The 22,372-nt window shown below is 39.0% G+C and overlaps 1 protein-coding gene across 1 annotated transcript in view; it reads right to left on the reverse strand.

The window, feature by feature from the left end:
- Nucleotides 1–22,372, reverse strand: part of NUP188 (nucleoporin 188) — a 44,115-nt gene that overhangs the window by 15,779 nt on the left and 5,964 nt on the right. The window contains exons 2-19 of the mRNA XM_068552857.1: nt 21,651–21,705; nt 20,586–20,659; nt 17,882–17,966; nt 17,235–17,315; nt 16,707–16,751; nt 13,299–13,391; nt 13,043–13,162; nt 10,666–10,877; nt 9,166–9,280; nt 8,323–8,523; nt 7,338–7,427; nt 5,121–5,186; nt 4,019–4,138; nt 3,326–3,452; nt 1,709–1,861; nt 1,036–1,162; nt 739–826; nt 568–644 (exon numbers count right to left, since the gene is read on the reverse strand). Coding sequence (XP_068408958.1) covers nt 568–644; nt 739–826; nt 1,036–1,162; nt 1,709–1,861; nt 3,326–3,452; nt 4,019–4,138; nt 5,121–5,186; nt 7,338–7,427; nt 8,323–8,523; nt 9,166–9,280; nt 10,666–10,877; nt 13,043–13,162; nt 13,299–13,391; nt 16,707–16,751; nt 17,235–17,315; nt 17,882–17,966; nt 20,586–20,659; nt 21,651–21,705 — 1,929 coding nt within the window. The remainder of the gene's footprint in view (nt 1–567; nt 645–738; nt 827–1,035; nt 1,163–1,708; nt 1,862–3,325; nt 3,453–4,018; nt 4,139–5,120; nt 5,187–7,337; nt 7,428–8,322; nt 8,524–9,165; nt 9,281–10,665; nt 10,878–13,042; nt 13,163–13,298; nt 13,392–16,706; nt 16,752–17,234; nt 17,316–17,881; nt 17,967–20,585; nt 20,660–21,650; nt 21,706–22,372) is intronic.

Consider the following 22,372-nt stretch of genomic DNA (forward strand, 5'->3'; position numbering starts at 1 on the left):
ATTTAATACCCAGGGTAAGCATTAAAGACTTTATTGATATACAACCTCAAAAGTGAAAAATCAAATAAACATGAGGAAAACATCCTCGTCTTGTAAGCAAAAGAAAGCAAGGAGAGAATGTTCAGGTAGTAAGATGGAGCCTGTGTATTAATAACTGGTCTACCAGGCAAGCTCGAGTGGCCATGAATCAAGGAAAAGTACAGAGTGACTATGGCTTAAAAAGGGGAAGTTGAGCCTCTGGATCCAGAAACCTCTGGACTCTCTAGACTGGAAAGTTAACTCCCACGTACCTAAGGTGAATGAGAAATACCTCTTTCTCTCTCTGTCTCTCTCTCTCAGGCTTTGAAGACTGTGAACCATCAGTGCTGGCCTAAGAGGAAAGCAGCCTCTGTGCCCCAAGTCCCATCACCTCTTTTGCCTTGCCCTCACTCATTTCCGGTGAGAGGGCTGAACAGACAAGGAGCAAACGGGCAGAGAAGCATCTTTAAAACTAACGAAGCTAGTTTAGATCTGAAATGTATATGGTACTCCCAGGGAATATACTCTAATCCCTAAGACCTGGCTCACCTAATCATCTGACTCATGTTGGAGACCTGGTGGGCCACGAAAGGTAAAAAGCCTGTGTGACGAAGATCAGTCCAGACCTGAGAAGGGAAAAGAAGAGTCAAATGTCCATGTGTCTTCAGGTATACACCAAGCGTGACATTTTTCGGCTGTTAGGAAGACTTGGTGTCTCACCTTTGCCGGGTTCCGGGCAGCCAGAACGGTCAAGCAATTGACACAAGAAGCAATGACATCCACAGGCCGGGAGATCACGGTCGTTAACCTGGTTGGAGAACAGTGCACTGTACTCAGTAAAATGAATAATACGACTTGTTCCATCACAAATATTTTCCAGTTCTCTCTTCCCAAATCCCTCCTGGCAGCAGGGATGTGAAAACAGGAAAGCCCTCAGCTGGGGATAGATACCATACCAGGGCTGTCCACAGTGGAACATGTGCGGACTTTAGCCCAGTGGAGTTACCAGATACTGACCGCTGCAGCAGCATGTAGATGCGGGACGTGATGGGCAGGAGACAGTCTGCTATCGACAGGTCTGTACTGATGACCTTATGGACCAGATCAATGATGGGTCTGACCCGCTGGCAGTGCTGAATCACATCTGAGGGGGAAGGAAGCTTGTGATCTCAATGAAAACAATTCCTTTAAGATCACTGAACAGGGACTTCCCTGGTGGCGCAGTGGTTGGGAGTCCACCTGCCAATGCAGGGGACGCGGGTTCAAGCCCTGGTCCGGAAGGATCCCACATGCTGTGGAGCGACTGGGCCCATGCGCCACAGCCGCTGAGCTTGTGCTCTGGAGCCCGCAAGCCACAACTACTAAGCCTGAGTGCTGCAACTGCTGAAGCCTGCGTGCCTGGAGCCCGTGCTCCGCAGCGGGAGAGGCCACCGCAATGAGAAGCCTGCGCACCGCAGCGAGGAGTGGCCCCCGCTCGCCGCAGCTGGAGAGGGCCCGCGCACAGCAGCGAAGACCCAACGCAGCCAAAAAAAAAAAAGATCACTGAACAGTCTCTGAGACCCAGATGAACAAATTATGCTAATCACAATCTGGAAGGTTCTGAATCTTATCTTGAAATTCTCTATCTTCCAAATCCTCTAAGCATGTCCATTTTTCTTCCCACAGAGATGTCTCCCAAAGCTGACCTCACCTGCAGTGGAAACAACATGAAGCAGCATTTCAATCTCACAGGTGAAGAGGGTCCAGCTGCTATAAGAGTATTCCCAGCGTACCAGGTAGGCCCTATCGTCCAACATTACTTGGCCCACAGTGCCTTGAGGTATGCGAAGGTTGGTCTGACCCCCTAAGGAAGGGAGAGAGAGAAATTAGTCTAATAGGAAGAGGTGACTCCTATTACAGACAGCAATATTTAATCACACAGAGATGCATAGTTTCTATTCCTAGTATCCAACACTGCTACAGCTTTTTCCATTAAAAAGAAAAAGAAAAACAAAACCCCTCTCTTGTCATTGGGGAAGTGACTCTTTCCATGTGTCTGAAAAACAGCTGAGTGCAGAGTGGTTCTCCACTCAAATGATGACTATAGGAAGACAACCTTATGGGACAGTAGGTGCCTGGGTGACTGGGTAAGTCGGTAATGATGCCGAGATTAGGACAGTAAGGCTGTTACTCTTAGACACTGCCAGTAGGAAAGGAAATTGCTACAACATTTTTCTACAACTTAATTTGACATTACCATTCAAAACTTTTTATTATTTTTTTTAAAATTGTGGTAAAAAAATACATAAAATATACCATTTTAACCATTTTTAAGTGTTCAGTCCAGTGGCGTTAAGTACATTCACATGGTAATGCGACCATCACTACCATCCACCCAAAGAACTGTTTTCATCTTGCAAGACTGAAATTCTATACCCATTAACCAATAATTCTCCATTACCCCATCCCTCAGCCCCTGTGACCACCATTCTACTTTCTGTCTCTGTAAATCTGACTACTCTAAGTACCTCATATGAGCGGAACAGTGTTTGTTCTTTTGGGACTGTCTTATTTCATTTAGCATCATGCCTTCAAGGTTCACCCGTGTTATAGCATGTGTCAGAATTCCTGTTCTCTTTCAGGCTGAATAATAGTTCACATTTTGGCTCTTAGGAAGACTTGATGTCTCACTTATATATACCACATTTTTTAAAATCCATTTCATCTGTCAGTGGACATGCATTTAAAAATTTTATTGTATATACCCTTTTACCCACAATCCCACTTTGGGGATTCTATATACTAAAAATAAAAGCACTAGTATATAAAGGTGTATGTCCCCAAAGCAGCATTGTTTATAGTGGCAAAAACCTGACACAGCCTAAATGTCCTCTGGAAGGGAAAAGATAAAAAATTATGGGACATCAAGAATAATTACATAGTTACTAAAAAGAATGAGTCAGATCCACATGTAATAAAATCAGTTCGCAGAATGAATTTGTGAGAGAACACAGAAATGTGCAAAAGGACACACACCAAACTCTTAACGTTAATCATCTGATGGAGACAGGTCTGAAGAGAGATTAGCTTTTTAAAATGTATCTCTGCATTGTTTCCCTTGTTATAATGAACATGCATTATTTTTGAAGTAAAACAATCTAATGATGGAAAAAAGTGAGAAACTAATAATTTATCAGCAAATCAACAAGCACAGTGGAGAGGAGAAGGACCTGCTTTAAAGGCACCCATGTGAAATATTAAAACAGCAGTAAGGTCCACACAGAGGCCATGGAAAAGAGACAACTGAACCAGGGTCTGCCTATCTTACCAAGAGGGTAAAGAAGTTTGGGTGTTTGCCTCCGCCAGAGAGTTCCATCTTCATGGGAGATCACATCATGGGGCTTGTGCTTATAAAGTTCATTGTAGAAAGACATCTTATCCAAGAAACTATACACCTGCCAACACACAGAAAAAAAAACTCAGCCACACATTTACCAGGGGGACATTTAAGGGGTCTTTCCCATCTGCTTTTCTGCTCTTTTAGCCAGACTGTGTGGCCAGCCAGACTGTGCTGACTCTCAAACTTCTTACAAACCCATCCCTGTGACTTTTCTTAGACTTGCCCCTGCACTCCTTGTCAAATCCTTATTATTCTTTAACACCCAAGTCAAGGCCCCCCTCACTCCACAGAGAGTTGCCTCTCCTGAGCAGTATGGTCTTTACCACTCAGATGACATTAGTTACATACCACCTGGCTTTATTACTTATTTCTTAGACCCCTTACTCTCTTCCATCTAGATACTAAGGGACTTCACATTTTGTCTCACTCCCACAATACCTACAACAGGTACTTAATAAAAAGATTTAAATTTAATTTTATAGAACTGATGCACTTTCTTTGGCATTTTTCATTCAACCTCAGACTAATTCTTGCCATGGCAATGAAATTTCAATGTGGAAAGCAAAAAGGATCCTAAAAAACATCTCCTACTCTATTTAGGCATCTAACTGAACAACCTACCTTCTTGGCAGTAGACTTCCCTGATACGAGGGCTTGTAGCAATTGCAGGAGTGGGGAGAGGAGATGGGGAAACATTCCACATACACTATCCAGAATGATCCCAAGACCAGAGGTTGGCTCCTATGATGGAAGGGTAGAAGTCACCGACCTTCACATTATCCATGGATTAACACATCTCTGAACTGCCCAGCAATCATAAGGGAAAGTAAAATTAATCCTTTCCTTTAGGTAGACATCATTCCTCTCTAATAATTTAAGACTTCCACGTTTCCACTGAAAAAGGCTATCAACAACTGATTGAGTCAGGACCTGAGGAGAGACTATTGCTGCCTCCAGTGACCTCTGCCGTCCTCTCCATAGGAAAACACCATTCACCTGTGCATGACCTGTTTCCACTAACGTGAAAAGCACCCACAACATGTCAGCAGATAGCACCACACACACGAGCAACATATCCTCAATCTGAATTTTGTTTCCCACCGGCTTCTCCCTGGAACACTGATTCTGTTAAGACTGGATAGCATCTCAGGAAAAAGAGGATAAGATATACAGGCAAATCAGTCAGGCCACAGTTTAAGGGAAAACATTTATTCATCAGCTGGACCTTGAGGCTTGAGGCCGTTAATGGTAAGACTAAGTACTGGTGAGAAACTGTTCTCTCCAAAGCCATATTCTTACTCTAAACCTGTTACAATATTCTGAAATTTCTTAAGACACAATTACAATCGCCCAGTGGTACGTTTAGGAGTTATGGCACTACTGGTGCCTGAGACTCTCAATGTAAAAAAAGAGTTGATGGGTAGGAGAGACAACACACTGGTTAATAATGTGGACTAGGGACTCAAGTCAGACAGAACTAGATCTTGATCTTGATTGTCTAGTTGTGACTAGCTTGGGCAAATCACTTCACATCTCCGAGCATCACATTTCCTCACACGCAAAATGGTGACGATAATAATACTACCTAATCCATAGATTTTTGTATAGATTATACGAGAAAATAGACTTAAAAGCTTAGTATAAGACCTATCACAACGTAAGTGTTTAATAAATTCTTCTGCTACAGAGAATACCATAGCATGGCTCCCTCTGACATACTTACTGTTCCCCAGAACAGTTCTGGAAGAGAAGGGTCTGCCAGGACTTCACATGCTGTGTCGATTACATCCTGTTGGGGAGGGAAGAAGAAAATGCTTATTTTCCCTAGTTGGACCAGTCCATCTTTTTTTAACTGTATTCTGTTAAAATAAAAACATGAATAATACCTTCATATAGTATGTCAGAAAGAATTCTGGGATTAAAAAGTAAGGGATGTAATCTTAATCTGTTGTATGATGTTAGGCAAATTAACCTTTCTGAACTTCAAATTCTAAAATGGTGAAACTATTATCTGCTTCACAGTGTTGTCATAAGGATTAAATGAGATAATGTACGAGAAAATGAACTGTGAAGTTTAAAATGCCATGTTAATGTGAGGTACTACTAGATTCAGCTAAACTATGCTCCTAGAGGTCAAGAATAACGCCTTTTTAAATTTTTCATCCCCAGCACCTGGCACAGAGTTTGGCACACACTGGGAATCTAGTGAAGGCTTATGAAATGATTTATTGAAAAAATTCCAAGTACTAGGACACCTGTAACCCCAAAATGTTAACACCAATACTCCAGGCATATATAGTAGGGTCCAAATGTGACCAGAATTTTGGCAAAGGACGCAAAGCTTGTTCTATGCTCCTAGAGCTTTGGAAATTGAGTCTTTCAATTAACACCAATTTCTTTTCTCTCCAATGATAAGAAATATTCATTTTCATCAGCTTAATCAATTTCTTCAATTTCCAAAATAAGTCACTCATCATAAATGAATACAATGACTTAGTTATAAAGAACTCCCCAAATATCATTTCCCACTGAAAAGAACCAGGGCTCCTTGGAGAAATGGCAGAGTCCAGGTCTGGGGCAAGAATCTTCTAAGATAATCCTGCAAGATTTTGTCATATCAGAAAGCAACAGAGCTATCAAAATGTGTAAGGGAAATGTCAAACAGATTCAGAAGCTAATCTGAAAAAGCTCTTACTGGCCAAAGATGGGGCAACCTGAGCCTAAGAATACTAACTGCCAAAAAACAACAAACAAACAAAAAATGAAAAAAGAATAATGACTGCAATGAATTAAAACACAGCTAATATGTTTAAATCCATGAGTTCACAATGCCATGTAAAAAATAAAAAAACCTCAGTAGCCAACTTGGGATGCTACTAAGGATGCTAGGGAAAAGCGGTGAATACAGGAAAAGAAGCGTGTACAGTACTCTATACCAGAGTATCAAATAGTTAATGAGAGAGAATTTCTTTTTTTTAATTGAGAAATAATTGAAATATAACATTATATTAGTTTCAGGTGCACAAGATAATGATTTGATATTTGTATATATGGTGAAACAAATTTCTTTTTTATAGCAATGTTCCAACCAGTAAACAAAAGAGGAAAGATAATAGAGTCAGAATAGTGCCATTCTGTAACTCCTAAGGAACTAATGGATCTAGACAATGATATGTCTTGTGGTTACCATAGTGGACAGCACAACTACAGACTAAAAGAAATTTGACAGACTTATCAACCAATAATGTACAGAGCTTATTTATTTAGATCCTGATACAAACTTATGATAAACTTATGACATTTATAATTAGAAATTTGAACCCTGCCTTGATTATTTGAAGTTTTTTTTTTTTAGATATGAGAATGGTTGTGAAATTTTACTACAATATTCATATTTACTAAATGATGTCTGGGATTTGCTTCAAAATAACCAAGGAGGAAAGGGGCAGAAATGAATAAGATCAGCTGTGCACTGATAATTTGGAAGCTGGTGATGGGATCATTAGACAATTTTTGCCTCCTTTGGAATAACTTTGAAATATTTCATTTTAAAAAAATATTGCACAAGAGTATTAGCATCCACAGCTGTTTGGGACACATGCACTACAGAGTAAAAAAAATAGGTTACAAAACAGTACATACATTGTGATTCCATCTCTAGGGAATTATTATATTTTTATATTTGGAAGGGAACACATCAAAATGTTAACATATGTTATCCTGCAAGGTGGGATTATAGTTTTTTCTTTTTATCAGCACTTTCTAATTTTTTTAATCATTAATATGCATCATTTTTATAATATAATAAGTGGAAAACAACAATAAACAAATCATACTTGAAGTAAATGGGTCTGTGTTATATCAGCTTCAAAGGGGTATCTTAGGAAGATGATTGCACAGCGGGGCAGTGTAGACAGTCTCATGAAAGCCAGAAACTGACCTGCTGATTGCCCAGTGTGTGCAGCTCCAGCGAGGTCAGAACAAAAGAAAGGAGTCCATAGACACACATGCACGCGGTGCTAGTGGTACACTGTAATGACAAAGGAGTCAGTGGGTAATTCTGAGTGACACCACTCTTTTCTAGACTCAGCACAATCCCATCACATTAATATAGTCTCTGTAAACAAATGGGAAGAGAACCTGAGGCTTCATAATTCCTAATTTGGTCCCAAGATCAGGAAGACAAAGGGAGAAAAGAGAAAGCAGGAACCATAAATATTACAACATAGTCAAGAATAACATCAAAAAGGAACCATTTTCAAAATGATCAAAGTTTTTGTGGGGAAGAAAACCACCTCCAGCCTACAAAAAGGATAGAGTCTCTATGTGCTGGTATGAATGATGCAGCTGCCTGAACTGTCACCGAGATAAATCAACCAGTGACAACAAGTTGGCTGAGGTTTCCTTTAGCATGTCAAAACAAGCTGATTAAACTGTGTCACTCAAATTAAGTCCCAACACAAGACTCAAGAGAATTTCTAATTCATCCTGTACAGTTGAATGAATAAGCCCCCCAAAAAGATTTCTCCAGTCATTATGACCAAAGCTATCTTCTAAGAGATACTAAATGGCGCAGCATAACATACTGGCAAAGAGTCAGACATAGTTCAAACTGTATCCACCATTTACTGCCAATTTATTGTTTCTGTGGGCAAATTCCATCTCCCTCAGTCTCAATTTCCTAATGTGTAAAATAGGATGATAAGCCCTAGTGCACAGAAGTATTTTAAGGATGAAACAAGATATTGTACAGAAAGTGCCGAGCACGTCTGTCACAGTAAATGCTCTATAAAGGTTAGTTACAAAACTATTATCATTATCCATGTCCTTGCCAATTACTATTATTATTATCATGACTCATTAATGAGCTTCTGCCCCGCTCTTTGCCCACTCTCATGCTCAAACACCAATAGCCCGAGCCTCACATCATTTCCCCCACTGGCCAGTGAGCGGAGTAGTCGGGTCAAATACTGAAATACATTCAGCTGGATGGCTGTGCCACCTATCTTCCGGACAACACTGCTTGTCTCTTCTGGATTCAGGGTGTGACGGAGGAGAGCCCAAGCCAAAAGCACTGGGGTGTGATGTGGAATGTCCCCGAAGGTCAACATCAAACGGTCCATATCCTAATGAAAAGAGAAAACAACATCTGTGTCACTTAACAGAAAGGGTCAAGACCCTTCCAGAGGATCCTTCACCATGCTTAATAAGTCTTCCATTCATCCTCAGTGGCCCCTCTCTCCCATTCTGACATTTTACTCTTCCCAAGCCACAGCCACTTCGTTACTAGACCCCTCAATTACTCTTCCCTTTACCCCCAGTTTTCTCTGATTTTAAGTACTATTAAGATTATAAAATACATGTTCAAATAGAGACTCCTTAGAAAATTTCCCTGATCCTTCTAGAACTTTCTCAGATCTCTCCTCTTTTTCTATCTTTCTGACCATCCCATCTCATGTTCTTCCCCTTTCCTCTTCTTTCACAGGCTCCATAAACGCAGACAATGGCCAAGGTTCTGTCCTTGGGCCTCTTTTGTCCTTATATCATCTCCCTGAGTCACTCTACTTGGTCTCACAGATCCAACTCTCACCTCTGTGAAAATAACTAACAAATCTGAGACTTCTTCCAGATCCAATTAACTTCTTAACAATGTAGAACCACAAATTCCACAATAAGGAAAATTTTATGTGGCAGTATAGTTGAGTGGTTAAAAACTTACTACTAACTACAAACCATCTGAAAAAATTAAGAGGCTGCTCCAAGTTCACCTGACAAATAAGCCCGTCCTGGGCAAACTGGTGCAGTTCTCTTCTGTCATCCAAAGCACACTTATGCAAGGATTCAATATCCATGCCTTCCACCAGGATAAGGGCACTAAAGTAGCTGGAAAGAAAAATATCGTGGTGTCATACATGCTACTCTGAACCTCAATGGAGACTAATGTGAAATGTAAGACACTTTAATGTCAAAAAGGTTGAGTTATTTTACATTCTTTTTTCGTACTAAGACTTCTAAATCCAATATGTATTTTACACTTCCAGCACATCTCAATTTGACCAGCCATATTTTATTTTTTATTTTTTGGCTGCACCACTCGGCTTGTGGAATCTTAGTTCCCCGACCAGGGATTAAACCCAGGCCCTCAGCAGTGAAAGCGCAGAGTCCTAACCACTGGGCCACCAGGGAATTCCCATGACCAGTCTTATTTTATTTTTTAGTTTTTATTTATTATTTATTTATTTTGGCCACATCGCGCAGCATGTGGGATCTTAGCTCCCCGACCAGGGATCAAACCCGCACCCTCTGAAGTGGAAGCGCAAAATCTTAACCACTGGACCATCAGGGAAGTCCACCAGCCATATTTTAAATGCTTGGTAGGCTCATGTGGTTTCTGCCTTCAAAGCACAGATCTAGTACTAAAGGTTTCTACAGCCACCAATTACATCTAGGCCAGATCAAATGTCTCAATGGTCAAGTGTGTATTTTTTTTTTAATATATTATTTATTTATTTATTTATTTTTGGCTGTGTTGGGTCTTCATTGCTGCTCACGGGCTTTCTCTAGTTGCGGCAAGCGGGGGCTAGGACTACTCTTCGTTGTGGTGCACGGGCTTCTCATTGCGGTGGCTTCTCTTATTGCAGGGCACGGGCTCTAGGCGCGTGGGCTTCAGTAGTTGTGGCGTGCAGGCTCAGTAGTTGTGGTGCATGGGTTTAGTTGCTCCATGGGCATGTGGGATCTTCCTGGAGCACGGCTTGAACCCGTGTCCCCTCTATTGGCAGGTGGATTCTTAACCACTGCGCCATGAGGGAAGTCCGTCAAGTGTGTACTTTTGTTCACAGAGGAAACAGGCCTCAAAATGTGGACATACCCATTTCCATAAAATTCAAAGTACATAGACTATGACGTCAAAGAGGGCAGGGAATAAATACATCTCCCCTATTTATCACTGTCTGCTTAGCATTTGCACAGTGCCTGGTCTACAACAGTTGCTCAACGAATTTTTTGTAGAATGAAAGGATGAACTCTTAGATGAAAACAGTAAGTAAAAGAATAGAATGTGATACTTATTTTGAGAAAAGATATCCCTCTCAATCCAAGTCTTCACTCCCTGAATGACCTAGAACATGGTAGTACACCCATCTATTTCCCCACCCATTAAGTGAAAAGTACACCTAGCCCCTCCCTTCACCCATTCACAGGACCACGCTAATATCAATGCTCTAAACTCTAAACATTGTACAAGTTCTAAGACCTCAATTCAGACTTACCCAATCCGATCCACAAAAGGATCCATGGTCTCATCTACCAGGTGCCTGTTAGTCTGCCTACTACCAAATCCTTGCTCTTTAAACATCTTGGTTAATACCAATAGGTCCGTAGGTGCCATCTCAAAGTATGCATAATAAAGGAAAATAATTTCTAGCAGCATGGATTGCTCCCGAAGGCACTGAACAAACCAGCGAGACACCTGGCGCTCAGTCTGCACAACCAATGAAGAAAAATGGGAGAGAAATAAAGTCAGATTTTAAAACACATTTAAATCCTTCGAGTTATTTTTATTAGGTAAAACATGTATAAAAATAAGATTAAAAAAAAAAGTAACCCTCCCTACAATTCCCATTGCCCAGTCATCCAAATCTATCCCCAGAGGCAACCACTGTTAGAGGTTTTTGTCTTTCCTTCCAATAATATGCCACACACATTCATTCATTCCGACTAGTAGTTTGCTGGGGGCCAGGGGTCACAGACTAACTGCAAACCTACTGGATAGACAGAAATGTTCTATCAATATATATTGATCATGAAGGTGGTTACTGCATATAACTATATACAACTGCCAAATTCAAACTGTACACTTAAAATAAATGAATTTTACTGGATGTAAATTATACCTGAATAAAGCTGAGGGATGCTACAGATTTGTCATTTACACAGTCATTTCATGTAAGTGTGAATGTATCTATAGGATAAACTCTTAAAGTGGAACTACTAGGTCAAGAAATATGTGCTTTTCAATTTTTAGATATTGTCATAATGTTTCCCATTAAAAAGTATACAAATTCAAACAGCAAAGTATGAGTGCCCATTATCCCATCCCTTGGATATGAGTGTTGTCATGTAAATATGTATTTCATTTGCCTGTTTTTCTGTTCGGTTTTGCTTATTGACTTACAGGCGTTCTATTTCAAGAACCCTTTATGCTATGAGTTTGTCTTTTGACTTTGCTTATAGCACTATTTTTGTTTTTTTGCCTTGTAAAAGTTTTTGATTTGATGTTGCTGGGTTTATCTTTTCTTTTTTCTTTTATGGCTTCTGAGTTTTACTTTAGTTTTATTTATTTACCTATTTTGGCCACACGGCACTTAGTGCTCCGACCAGGGATCTTAGTTCCCCGACCAGGGATGGAACCTGTGCCCCATGCAGTGGAAGCGCGGAGTCTTAACCACTGGACCGCCAGGGAAGTCCTGTGTTTTACTTTAAAAAGTCTTCTCCAATCCAAAAAAATAAAAACAAAACTACCTCCCATGTGTCTTCTAGTATTTTTATAGTTGAATTTTAAAAATTTATATCATTGATATCTCTCTGATTTTCTTCTGGTAGAAGGAATGAGATAGAGATACAGTTTGATTTTTCTCCAGATGGCTACCCAGTAGTTCCAACACCATTTATTGAATAACCCAACATTTCCCCATTAATTCAAAATGCCACCTTTATCATACACTAATTCCCTATCAGCATTTGGTCTACACTAGACTTTCTACTATGTGCTATTCATCACTCTATTTATTCATGTACCAATGCCATGCTTTAAATTATTTTAGTCTTATTATCTAATAAAGCTTATCTTCCTTTCTGAAAAACTTCCTGGCTATTCTTATTTATTTTTCAAATGAATTTTAGAACTAGCTTGTCTAGTTTCAAAATAAAAGGCAAAGCAAATACTTGTTAGTATTTTTTCTAGGATCACAGTAAATTTATAGGTTAAAATAAGAAGGACTGACACTTGGTGCTGAGTCTTTATTTTCAAGAAGGCGCCATGTCTTTCCATTTGATTATGACTGTTTATATCCTTTTAGCATTTTAAAGTTCCCTTCATTTAGATTTTGGATTATAGTAAGCTTATTCCTGAGAAATTTATGCTTTTGTTGCTATTACAAGTGAGCTCTTTTCTTCTACTAAATATTTTAAATAGCTACTGTCTGTATTTTGGTTGAATTGTTTTAATAAACGTAATAATAATAATTATTTCAAAACAAAAAAGGTCATGTTCTAATCTATAAATCTATAAATGCACATTGGTTTAAGATTTAGGATAAAACAATTAGACTAGTGTCACACACTTAATAGATAATGATAATAAAGAAGGTGAAATCTTGGGTTTAGAGTTTTATTAACCACTAAGAGAATACTTCAGGTAAGAAAAAAAATAAATTAACTTGAGAGACAAAGTCAAGGGGAAGGTCCAAATTAAATACCATTAGTTAAAGTCAATGTTTTGATTCATATCACATGTTTAAACTGTTCTAAAGAATGATAATTTATAAATGTTTTAAGTTCATAGGTGAATAAATAATTTAACCTAGAGCTCTATGAGCAGATATACAATTCTCCTGAGCGTTACAGGAGGGCCCAATAACCACATACCATGAGGTTTCCATGTGTCTCCCATGTTGGTGCTTCAGTTTTATAAAGCTCTTCAAATTGCTGTCTATATTTTGTAACTAGTTCCTTTTCCAATTTATCAACACAGTCTGCATATTCAACCTTAAAAAAAAATCCAAAACAGTAACTTATATCTTGAGTAAAAGGTAAATATTCAAATGAACAGAAACATGAATAAATTATAAAAAGGACTGAATTTTACAGGGTAAAGAGAAACAAGAGGACTAAATGGGCTTACCCTATAGGGGTGTCTTTCATCTTGGAAATAAGTGAGAAGGTGTAAGACACAACGAAGAATACAGGTTCTTTCTTCATAGTAATAATCTGCAATCTGGGAAGAACCCAAAGATTCAAAATCAGTTACTCACCTTTGCATAGAATACATTCAATTTTAAATTTATTGATTAAAAAATCACTTAAAGATGCGAATGAGGGACTTCCCTGGTGGCGCAGTGGTTAAGAATCCACCTGCCAATGCCGGGGACACGGGTTCGAGCCCTGGTCTGGGAAGATCCCACATGCTGCAGAGCAACTAAGCCAGTGTGCTACAACTACTGAGCCTGCGCTCTAGAGCCCGCGAGCGCAAACTACTGAAGCCCGCGCGCCACAACTACTGAAGCCCACACGCAGAGAGCCCGTGCTCCGCAACAACAAAGAGAAGCCACTGCAATGAGAAGCCCACGCACTGCAACAGAGTAGCCCCTGCTCGCCGCAACTAGAGAAAGCCCACGCACAACAATGAAGACCTAATGCAGACAAAAATAAATTAAAAAAAAAAAAAAGATGTGAATGGAAAAGTTAGATCTGTATAAACAATCACAGAAATGGAAACAGTGTTAGGCCAAAAGAAAGCAAAAAACCTTCATGAACTAGGATACAAGTAAAGTTATACAAGATAAAAGGAATTATTTAATGATATAAACAAGTTTTCTAGCATGATTTCTCAGTTGGGCGTTCAAGTAATACCCAATGCTATAAACTGACAGGCCAGGTACTTCCCTGGTGGTCCAGTGGTTAAGAATCTGTCTTGCAATGTAGGGGACGCCAGTTCGATCCCTGGTCAGGGAACTAAGATCCCACATGCCACGGGGCAACTAAGCCCGCGTGCTGCAACTACAGAGCCCACACGCTCTGAAGCCCACAAGCCACTAGAGAGCCCACGTGCCACAACTAAGACCCAATGCAAGGCTTCCCTGGTGGCGCAGTGGTTAAGGATCCGCCTGCCAACGCAGGGGACACAGGTTCGAACCCTGGTCCTGGAAGATCCCACATGCCACGGAGCAACTAAGCCTGTGCGCCACAACTACTGAGCCTGCACTCTAGAGCCCACGAGCCACGACTACTGAAGCCTGCGTGCCTAGAGCCCATGCTCCACGACAAGAGAGGCCACTGCAATGAGAAGCCCGCGCACCGCAATGAAGAGTAGCCCCCGCTCGCTGCAACTAGAGAAAGCCCGCGTGAAGCAACAAAGATCCAACTCAGCCAAAAATAAATAAATAAATAAATAAATTTATTAAAAAAAAAAAAGACCCAAGGCAGCCAATAAATAAATAAATAATTTAAAATAAATAAATAGACAGGCCAAATACATGAAAGCAAATATAAAAATACCATTAGTATATGTCCTAATTGCTTGTAACTGATGTACCCAGTTCTCACTAAATACCAAATAGGAAACTACTTCAGAAGTCATGGTCAAATTCCATGTTAAAATGAGATCCTATGCCCACTCTCACCAGTTCTATTCAACACAGTATTAGAAGTCCTAGCCACAGCAATCAGAGAAGAAAAAGAAAAGGTATCCAAATTGGAAGAAAAGAGGTGAAATTGCCATTACATGCAGATAACATGATACTATACATAGAAAACCCTAGGGCTTCCCTGGTGGCACAGTGGTTGAGAATCTGCCTGCCAATGCAGAGGACATGGGTTCGAGCCCGGGTCTGGGAAGATCCCACATGCCGCAGAGCAACTGGGCCCGTGAGCCACAATTGCTGAGCCTGCGCGTCTGAAGCCTGTGCTCCGCAACAAGAGAGGCCGCGATAGTGAGAGGCCCGCGCACCGTGATGAAGAGTGGCCCCCACTTGCTGCAACTAGAGAAAGCCCTCGCACAGAAACGAAGACCCAACACAGCCATAAATAAATAAATAAAATTTTTAAAAAATAATAAAATAAAAAAAAAAAGAAAATCCTAAAGATTCCACACAAAAACTACTAGAACTGATAAACAAATTCAGCAAGGTAGCAGGGATACAAGATTAACATACAGAAATCTGCTGTGTTTCTTTACAATAACAATAAAATATCATAAAGGGAAAGTAAAAAAACAATCCCTTTTAAAATCACATCTAGATAATCAACAAGGACCTACTGTATAGCACAAGGAATTCTATTCAATATTCTGTAATAACCTATATGGGAAAAGAATCTGAAAAAGAATGGACACATGTATATGTAAAACTGAATCACTTTGCTGTACACCTGAAACTAACACAACATTGTAAGTCAACTATACTCCAAAATAAAATAAAAATTTTTTAGAAAGAAAAAAAAAAAGAAAATCTCACCAAAAAACTTAGGAACAAACCTGACCAAAGAGGTGAAAAACTTATATGCTGAGAACTATAAAATATAAAACACTGATAAAGGAAATTGAAGATGATTCAAAGAAATGGAAAGATATCCCATGCTCCTGAACTGGAAGAATTAATATTGTTAAAATAGCCAGACTACCCAAAGCAATCTACAGATTTAATGTGATCCCTATCAAATTACCCATGACATTTTTCACAGAACTAGAACAAATAATCCTAAAATTTATATGGAACCATAAAAGACCCAGAATTGCCAAAGCAATCCTGAGGAAAAAAAATAAAGCTGGAGGCATAACCCTCCCAAACTTCAGACAATACTACAAAGCTACAGTAATCAAAACAGCGTAGTATTAGCACAAAAATAGACATATGGGGACTTCTCTGATGATCCAGTGGTTAAGACTCCACACTTGGAGGGGGCGTGGGTTCGACCCCTGGTCAGGGAAGTTCCGCATGCCATATGGTGCGGCCAAAAAAAAAACAGACATATGGATCAATGGAACAGAACAGAGAGCCCAGAAATAAACCCACACACAGCTACAGTCAATTAATCTTTGAAAAAGGAGGCAAGAATACACAATGAAAAAGATAGTCTCTTCAGTAAGTAGTGCTGGGAAAGCTGAACAGCCGCATGTAAATCAAGGTCGAAGATACAACATTTCCTCACACCATACACAAAAATAAACTCAAAATGCCTTAAAGACTTGAATATAAAACGTGACACCATAAAACTCCTAGAAGAGAACAAAGGCAAAACATTCTCTGACATAAATCATAGCAATGTTTTCTTAGGTCAGTCTCCCAAGGCAATAGAAATAAAAGCAAAAATAAGCAAATGGGGCCTAATTAAACTTACCTTTTGCACAGCAAAGAAAATCATAAAACAAAAATACAACTTTGGGGGTGGGGGGAGATAAAAAAAGAAAGATAAAGAAATTTAAAACTTCAAATTAATCCTACTGCATTTAAAAAAGCCAGCAATGCTCAGAACAAGGTCAAGAATCTGTTGCCCAATTTTACATCAAAGAATGGAAATGGTGACTAGCACTGACCTTCAGGATTAAGGCCTGGCTCTGCCTCTCATCTTGCAGTACCGTCTGAAAAGAAACAAGAACAAAGAGCCATCTTATTAGCAAAATCAATTAACAAAGAAAAAGGTAAACATCTTTACCTTACCCTTCAAGATTATAACTGCCCCATTCATTTCTGGATACATTTTTTTACCTAAGTGTATCCAAGTCTGTGCTCAAATCCCTGCCCCTCTCCTCTGGCCTCAAGTTTCTCATATATAAAATCAGGGGCTGGAAAGGCTAGATGATGTCTCAGGTCCTTTTCAGCTCTGACATCCTGCGATTCTATGATTAACATGTCAATCTTTGACCTCTCGGCCCCTCCAAGTCTGAGCACAGACCTCGACTTAAGCATATGTTTTTTTAAAGCTTTACAAAGTCTTTCCTGAGAATGGCTGTATCTGATCACCTATCTCTGTTGCAGAGAACTGGTACCAAAATCCTGAATTATCTAAAACCAACAAGGAAAAGGATAAAGGCAGGAGAAGGGAGCTGGACGTAACTACAAACCTTTAGTGAGTCCCGAGTACCTCTGTAATCCTCTTGAAGGTAACACTGGAGTAACTGCACACTCTGTTCTTCATCAAGACCCTGAAAACAGAGGTTACAAGGGAGGAACAGCCACCTCAGGTCAGAAACCACAGAGAGCACGCAAAGCAATCTAAAGATTTGTTCTCTAGAATGAACACGGAACTTGAATAAACAAAAATTATTTTAAAAGATTTCACACAACATAATTTTAACCCAAACAGGAGAAAAAAGGAGCAGCCACTGACATGTAATTTACATGCCAGTTAAACTTACATGTCAGAAACAACTGTGCTTATTCACCAAGAACATTAATATAGCAGCAGGCATGATCTGGGTTTCCAAAATGAAAAGGAAACAGCTACATAATTAAATACAATGTAGGCGACTTAACTAACACCCCAAGTATGCTGAAGAAAACTCTACGATATGCAGTAAACAGGGTCAGGCAACTTGACTTGTGGCTTGTAGCAAGAAGAGGTGCAACTTGGGCATTTTTGATATATAATATGCTCAATTTAATCTTTAAAACTGAAATAAACTGAATTTTCACTAACAATCACTAACAACAAAACCACGCATATCCACCCTGCAGGTAATAAACAGAGCCAGTGCTAACTTTTACTCACCAAAAACTTGCTGATTCTTAAACCCAGTTCCTTCAGTGGTGAAGCTACATCTTTATTAGCTTTCACTTTTTCAGCTGAATTTGGACTATGAAAAGAACAGTGAATCATTTCCTCATTCTCAATGACCCTCTAGGGGTTGAAAACAAAAATATTAAAGATATTTTTACCACAGACCTTTTTCTGCCTTTTAGGTGCCTATAAAATACACACACATGCGCGCGCGCACACACACACACACACACACACACACACACACACACAAGTTCATCTCTACAGACTTTATAACACAAAACTATGTCTAAGTAATAAATACAGTATATGTTACAAACTATAGTTATAACTATATTATTTGTAGATCTACTTAGTTACATTAATTATTTTTGATCCTTGTAACTATCCTGGAAGGTAAACATTACTATCCCCATTTTACAAATGGAATTACCAACACTTAGAAAGAATAAATAACTTACCAAAAATCCCACAGCTAATAAAAAGTTGAGGTGATTTTAAAACCAGGTCTGTTAGTATACATACATATATTATCTATATCCACTGAGAAGGCCTAGAAGCTATGACATTCCAGTAGCAGCGAGCACACCCAGCACCCAGATCTTTATTTCTAATACCATTCTCTAACAAAAGGTATCAGGACTCCTTGGAGAAATGGCTGATTCTAGAGCTGGGGTGGGGAAAACACTAGATGAGCCTGGAGCATCTTGTAATGCCAGAAAGTAAGAAAATACTCAGAAAACAAAAGCATGGGGACACGTCAAAACCTCAAAGAACGCCCAACGGCCAAAGCTGGAACAAAGTATAAACAAAGTATGAAATACATGAGTCCATAATGATCTAAATAAATGAATGAATGAATAAATATATATATAAATAAATGGGGAAGAAGGGAAAAATCTTCATTACAGAAGGAGTCCCAGTAACACACATATATGCTACCCCCTTCAGGAGGTAGTTTAATTTCACTACGCCCACACACTGCAAGCGGGCTATACTGAGTGACTCACTTCCAAAAAATAGAGTAGGGAAAGAGAAAAGAGTGACTTTACAGAAGAGATACTTGGCAAATGCTACCTTACACAAGTGAGCAAGGTTAACATCACCAGTGACTTCATGTGGATAACATGTATCCTCTGCCATGATGTGATAAGAATGGTACTTCACCTCAGTGTATTCTTTCCAAAAACCTACAACCTCAATCTAATAATGAAAAAAAAAAACAAAAATCAGACTTCCAAATTGAGGGTATTCTACTACAAAATACTTGGCCAGTCTTCCTCAAAACTATTCAAGGTCATGAAAACCGAGGAAAGACTGAGATACTGTCACAGCTAACAGCTAAGGAGACATGACAACTAAATGCAATATGATACCCTGGGCTGAATCCTGGAACAGAGAGAGGACATTAAAAAAAAAGTTTAAAATGTTTAAAAATCTGTGTTAAATTCAAATTAAGCCTGCAGTTTAAAAAAAAAAAAAAGTCTGTCAGACTTTAAATCCCATGCTACTACAAAGGGAACTTTTGTCTTTAAAAAAAGAAATTCATAACCACAAATGCCCATTCTGTGAACTAAAGCATACTGTTGTTGGATTTTTTTTTTTTTAGAGAGACTCTCACATTTCACAGAAAATCCACAACACAAAGGCTAGTATAAAGTTAAACAATAAGGTCTGAAAGAGGCAACACAGAATGATGATTAAGAACACAGACACTGGAGTAAGACTGCCACGTTCGAATCCTGGTTCTACCACTTACTAGCTGTGTGACCTTGGGCAAGTTACTTAACCTCTTTGTGCCTCAGTTTCCCCATCTGTAAAATGGAAACAATAATAATAAAAATACCTACATGTGATAACACAGTGTTTATCTTCTTTTTTCAAGTCCATATATTCTGGATACATAGTAAAGTATTTACAGATAAAATAACATGATGTCTGGGAGTTACTTCAAAATAATTATGGGGGAAGGGTTAATAGATGATCAAAAAAAGAAAGTTCTTCACTAAACTAAGAGAATGAAGATGGAAGGCGAAGATGTAATAAAATCAACAGGTGTTCAGAAGTAGAAGGGAAATGAGGGCAGCTTGAGAACTATGATGCATAATAGAATGAGAGCTGGACTAGGAATTAAGATAAAAGAGTCTTCTTTTTTAACCACTTTCTATTTTATTATTGTTCTTTTCCACTGCCGAGCAAAAACAATCTATATATTCAAACAAAGAACAAACATAGTACCTATCTCAAAGGGCTGTTGTGAGGATTAAATAACTTACCGTAAGTCTACTGCTTAGAGCAGTAACTGGTACATAGCAAAAAATACGTGAGTGTCAGCTGCTATTTTGTGTCAGCATTGTTCACTGCTATATCCTAGCATTTGGTGCTGACAGTCTCTCACACAAACATGATGGACTGAAATAAGTATTAGGAATCTAAATTGAGTATTTAATAAATCCTCATCCCTGGATACTAGGGTTATACAATGGATTCAACAATACTGTATTTCCAGAAGGAATTTCCTTTTCTTCAAGAGAGAGAAAAAAATGCGCCCTACTCTTTTTCCCTGGTTAGCCAAATTATATACCCTCTGATCTAACTAACCCAGTAATATCACAGAATCCTACATGAGGGTGGTTTCATCTATGTCAGTTTCCTCAGGGGAATTACTCAAATGAGACCCACAGAATAGCCATACCTGGGAGGTTTATAGTAAGAAAGCCCTTCTAACAGCCGCTGCCAATGTTTATTCAGCTCTGCCTCAATCTGATTCTGGAAAACAAGAAGGAAATTATACAAATGCAATTTTAATCAGATTCCAGGATCACACTGAGGATAACATATTCCTTTGAGTCTTTCTAATATGCATTTTTCCCCACAGTTGAAATAATTTTGAATATAGAATTCTATAGCCTGCTTTTCTTTGCTTAACATTCTAACATAATGATTTAACCTTATTATGAAAATCTTGATAAACATCCTTTCTAGTGCTTGCATAATATTTTATCAAGTGGCTAGATCATAATTTATTTACCATTCTTCTAATGTTAGATACATTTAAGCTGGCTATAATTCTTTATTTATATGAATAACACTATGGTAAACAGCTTTGTGCCCAAAACAATTTCTTTCTTTTAAAATATATTCTCAGACGTGGAATTATCAGATGAAGGCATATCAAAAAATGTTAAGACTCTAAAAATGATGTTAACATTCATTATGTTAATTACAATAACAACACTAGTAATAATTATACGTCATCTTAACACTTTAGCCTCACAGAGTCAGAACACTCAGGGATCCAAATGAAGAACTGTTCTTTATTGATTATATACTTGGAAATGTCCTAAAAACCTCAGCCTCTGTGACCTAAGCAGCTAGCTAAACAGAAAAGGAAGAAAAGGCAAGTCAATATGAGACAGAGAAAAGGCCTGAGAATCTTTGTTAGCCTATGGTAGTAAGATGGTGTTTGTACCCCTACTCTCAGCAGCCAGTCAAGCAGCATTGGTATCTTTTCAGAAAAGGAAGCACTGAGGTACCAAGAAAAGTGGAGATTTAGAAAACTTCAACAGCTAGGCTATAAGACACACTGCATTTCAGCAAAGAGAAGTGGGGAATGCATAATGCCTATTTTAGGAATAAAATAGGAATTAATTTTAGGAATAATAAAAGGTGTTTACTTCCTATTTCAAAGAGAAGGGTATTTTTGGTAATGTAAACTACACAAAAAACCACAGAATCCATTCAAGAGCACACCACTTACCAGTTCTCTCAGAGCTGACCTTCCAAGCAAAATTGTCCACAGTTCTCTACTACTCCTAAAAAATGACAGAAAGCAGAGGTAATCTTGCTCTTTCGGAAAAAAATATATATATATTTTAGAATTAATGAAACACAGTAATTAATGAATTACAGTACATCTTCTATGCTAAGAAGATGCCTCAATTTAGTATTTCTATCTCCTCCCTTCTCATTAAAATGTAGTGACCAATAAGGAACAAAAATCCAGAAAAAGACTAATCTATTTCAGGACCCCCATCACCTTCAGAAAATTTTCTAAATACATGACATAATGCACTTTCTCAATCCAGTACTAACAGTCATTATGAATGGCACTACGTTCATTCAATCATTAATGAATTCCCACTAGGTACCACATGCAGTGCTAAATACAGAAGATAAAAAACACACGTGAGGAGTGGGGCCAGGTCTTGGTGTCAAAATGGCGGCCTCCAGGACAGCACACACCGATGAGTATCCCCAGTACCTCCGCCACCAGTGTCCTTGACCCCACAGTGAGCCGAAGCTGCCCCCCACACCGCGCCTCCCCAGAAGGCCCTCCAAGACCATCAACTCATCACTCAACAACAGGCATCTCTGGGGAATACGGATAGAGAGATGGAAAAAACAGTGGCTGTTCAAGGGCTTATCATATACATCTTATCAGAACCTACTTCAGATTTATATTAACTTAATTCCAGCAAG

The sequence above is a fragment of the Eschrichtius robustus genome, chromosome 10, assembly GCF_028021215.1.
Source record: "Eschrichtius robustus isolate mEscRob2 chromosome 10, mEscRob2.pri, whole genome shotgun sequence".
NCBI lineage: Eukaryota > Metazoa > Chordata > Mammalia > Artiodactyla > Eschrichtiidae > Eschrichtius > Eschrichtius robustus.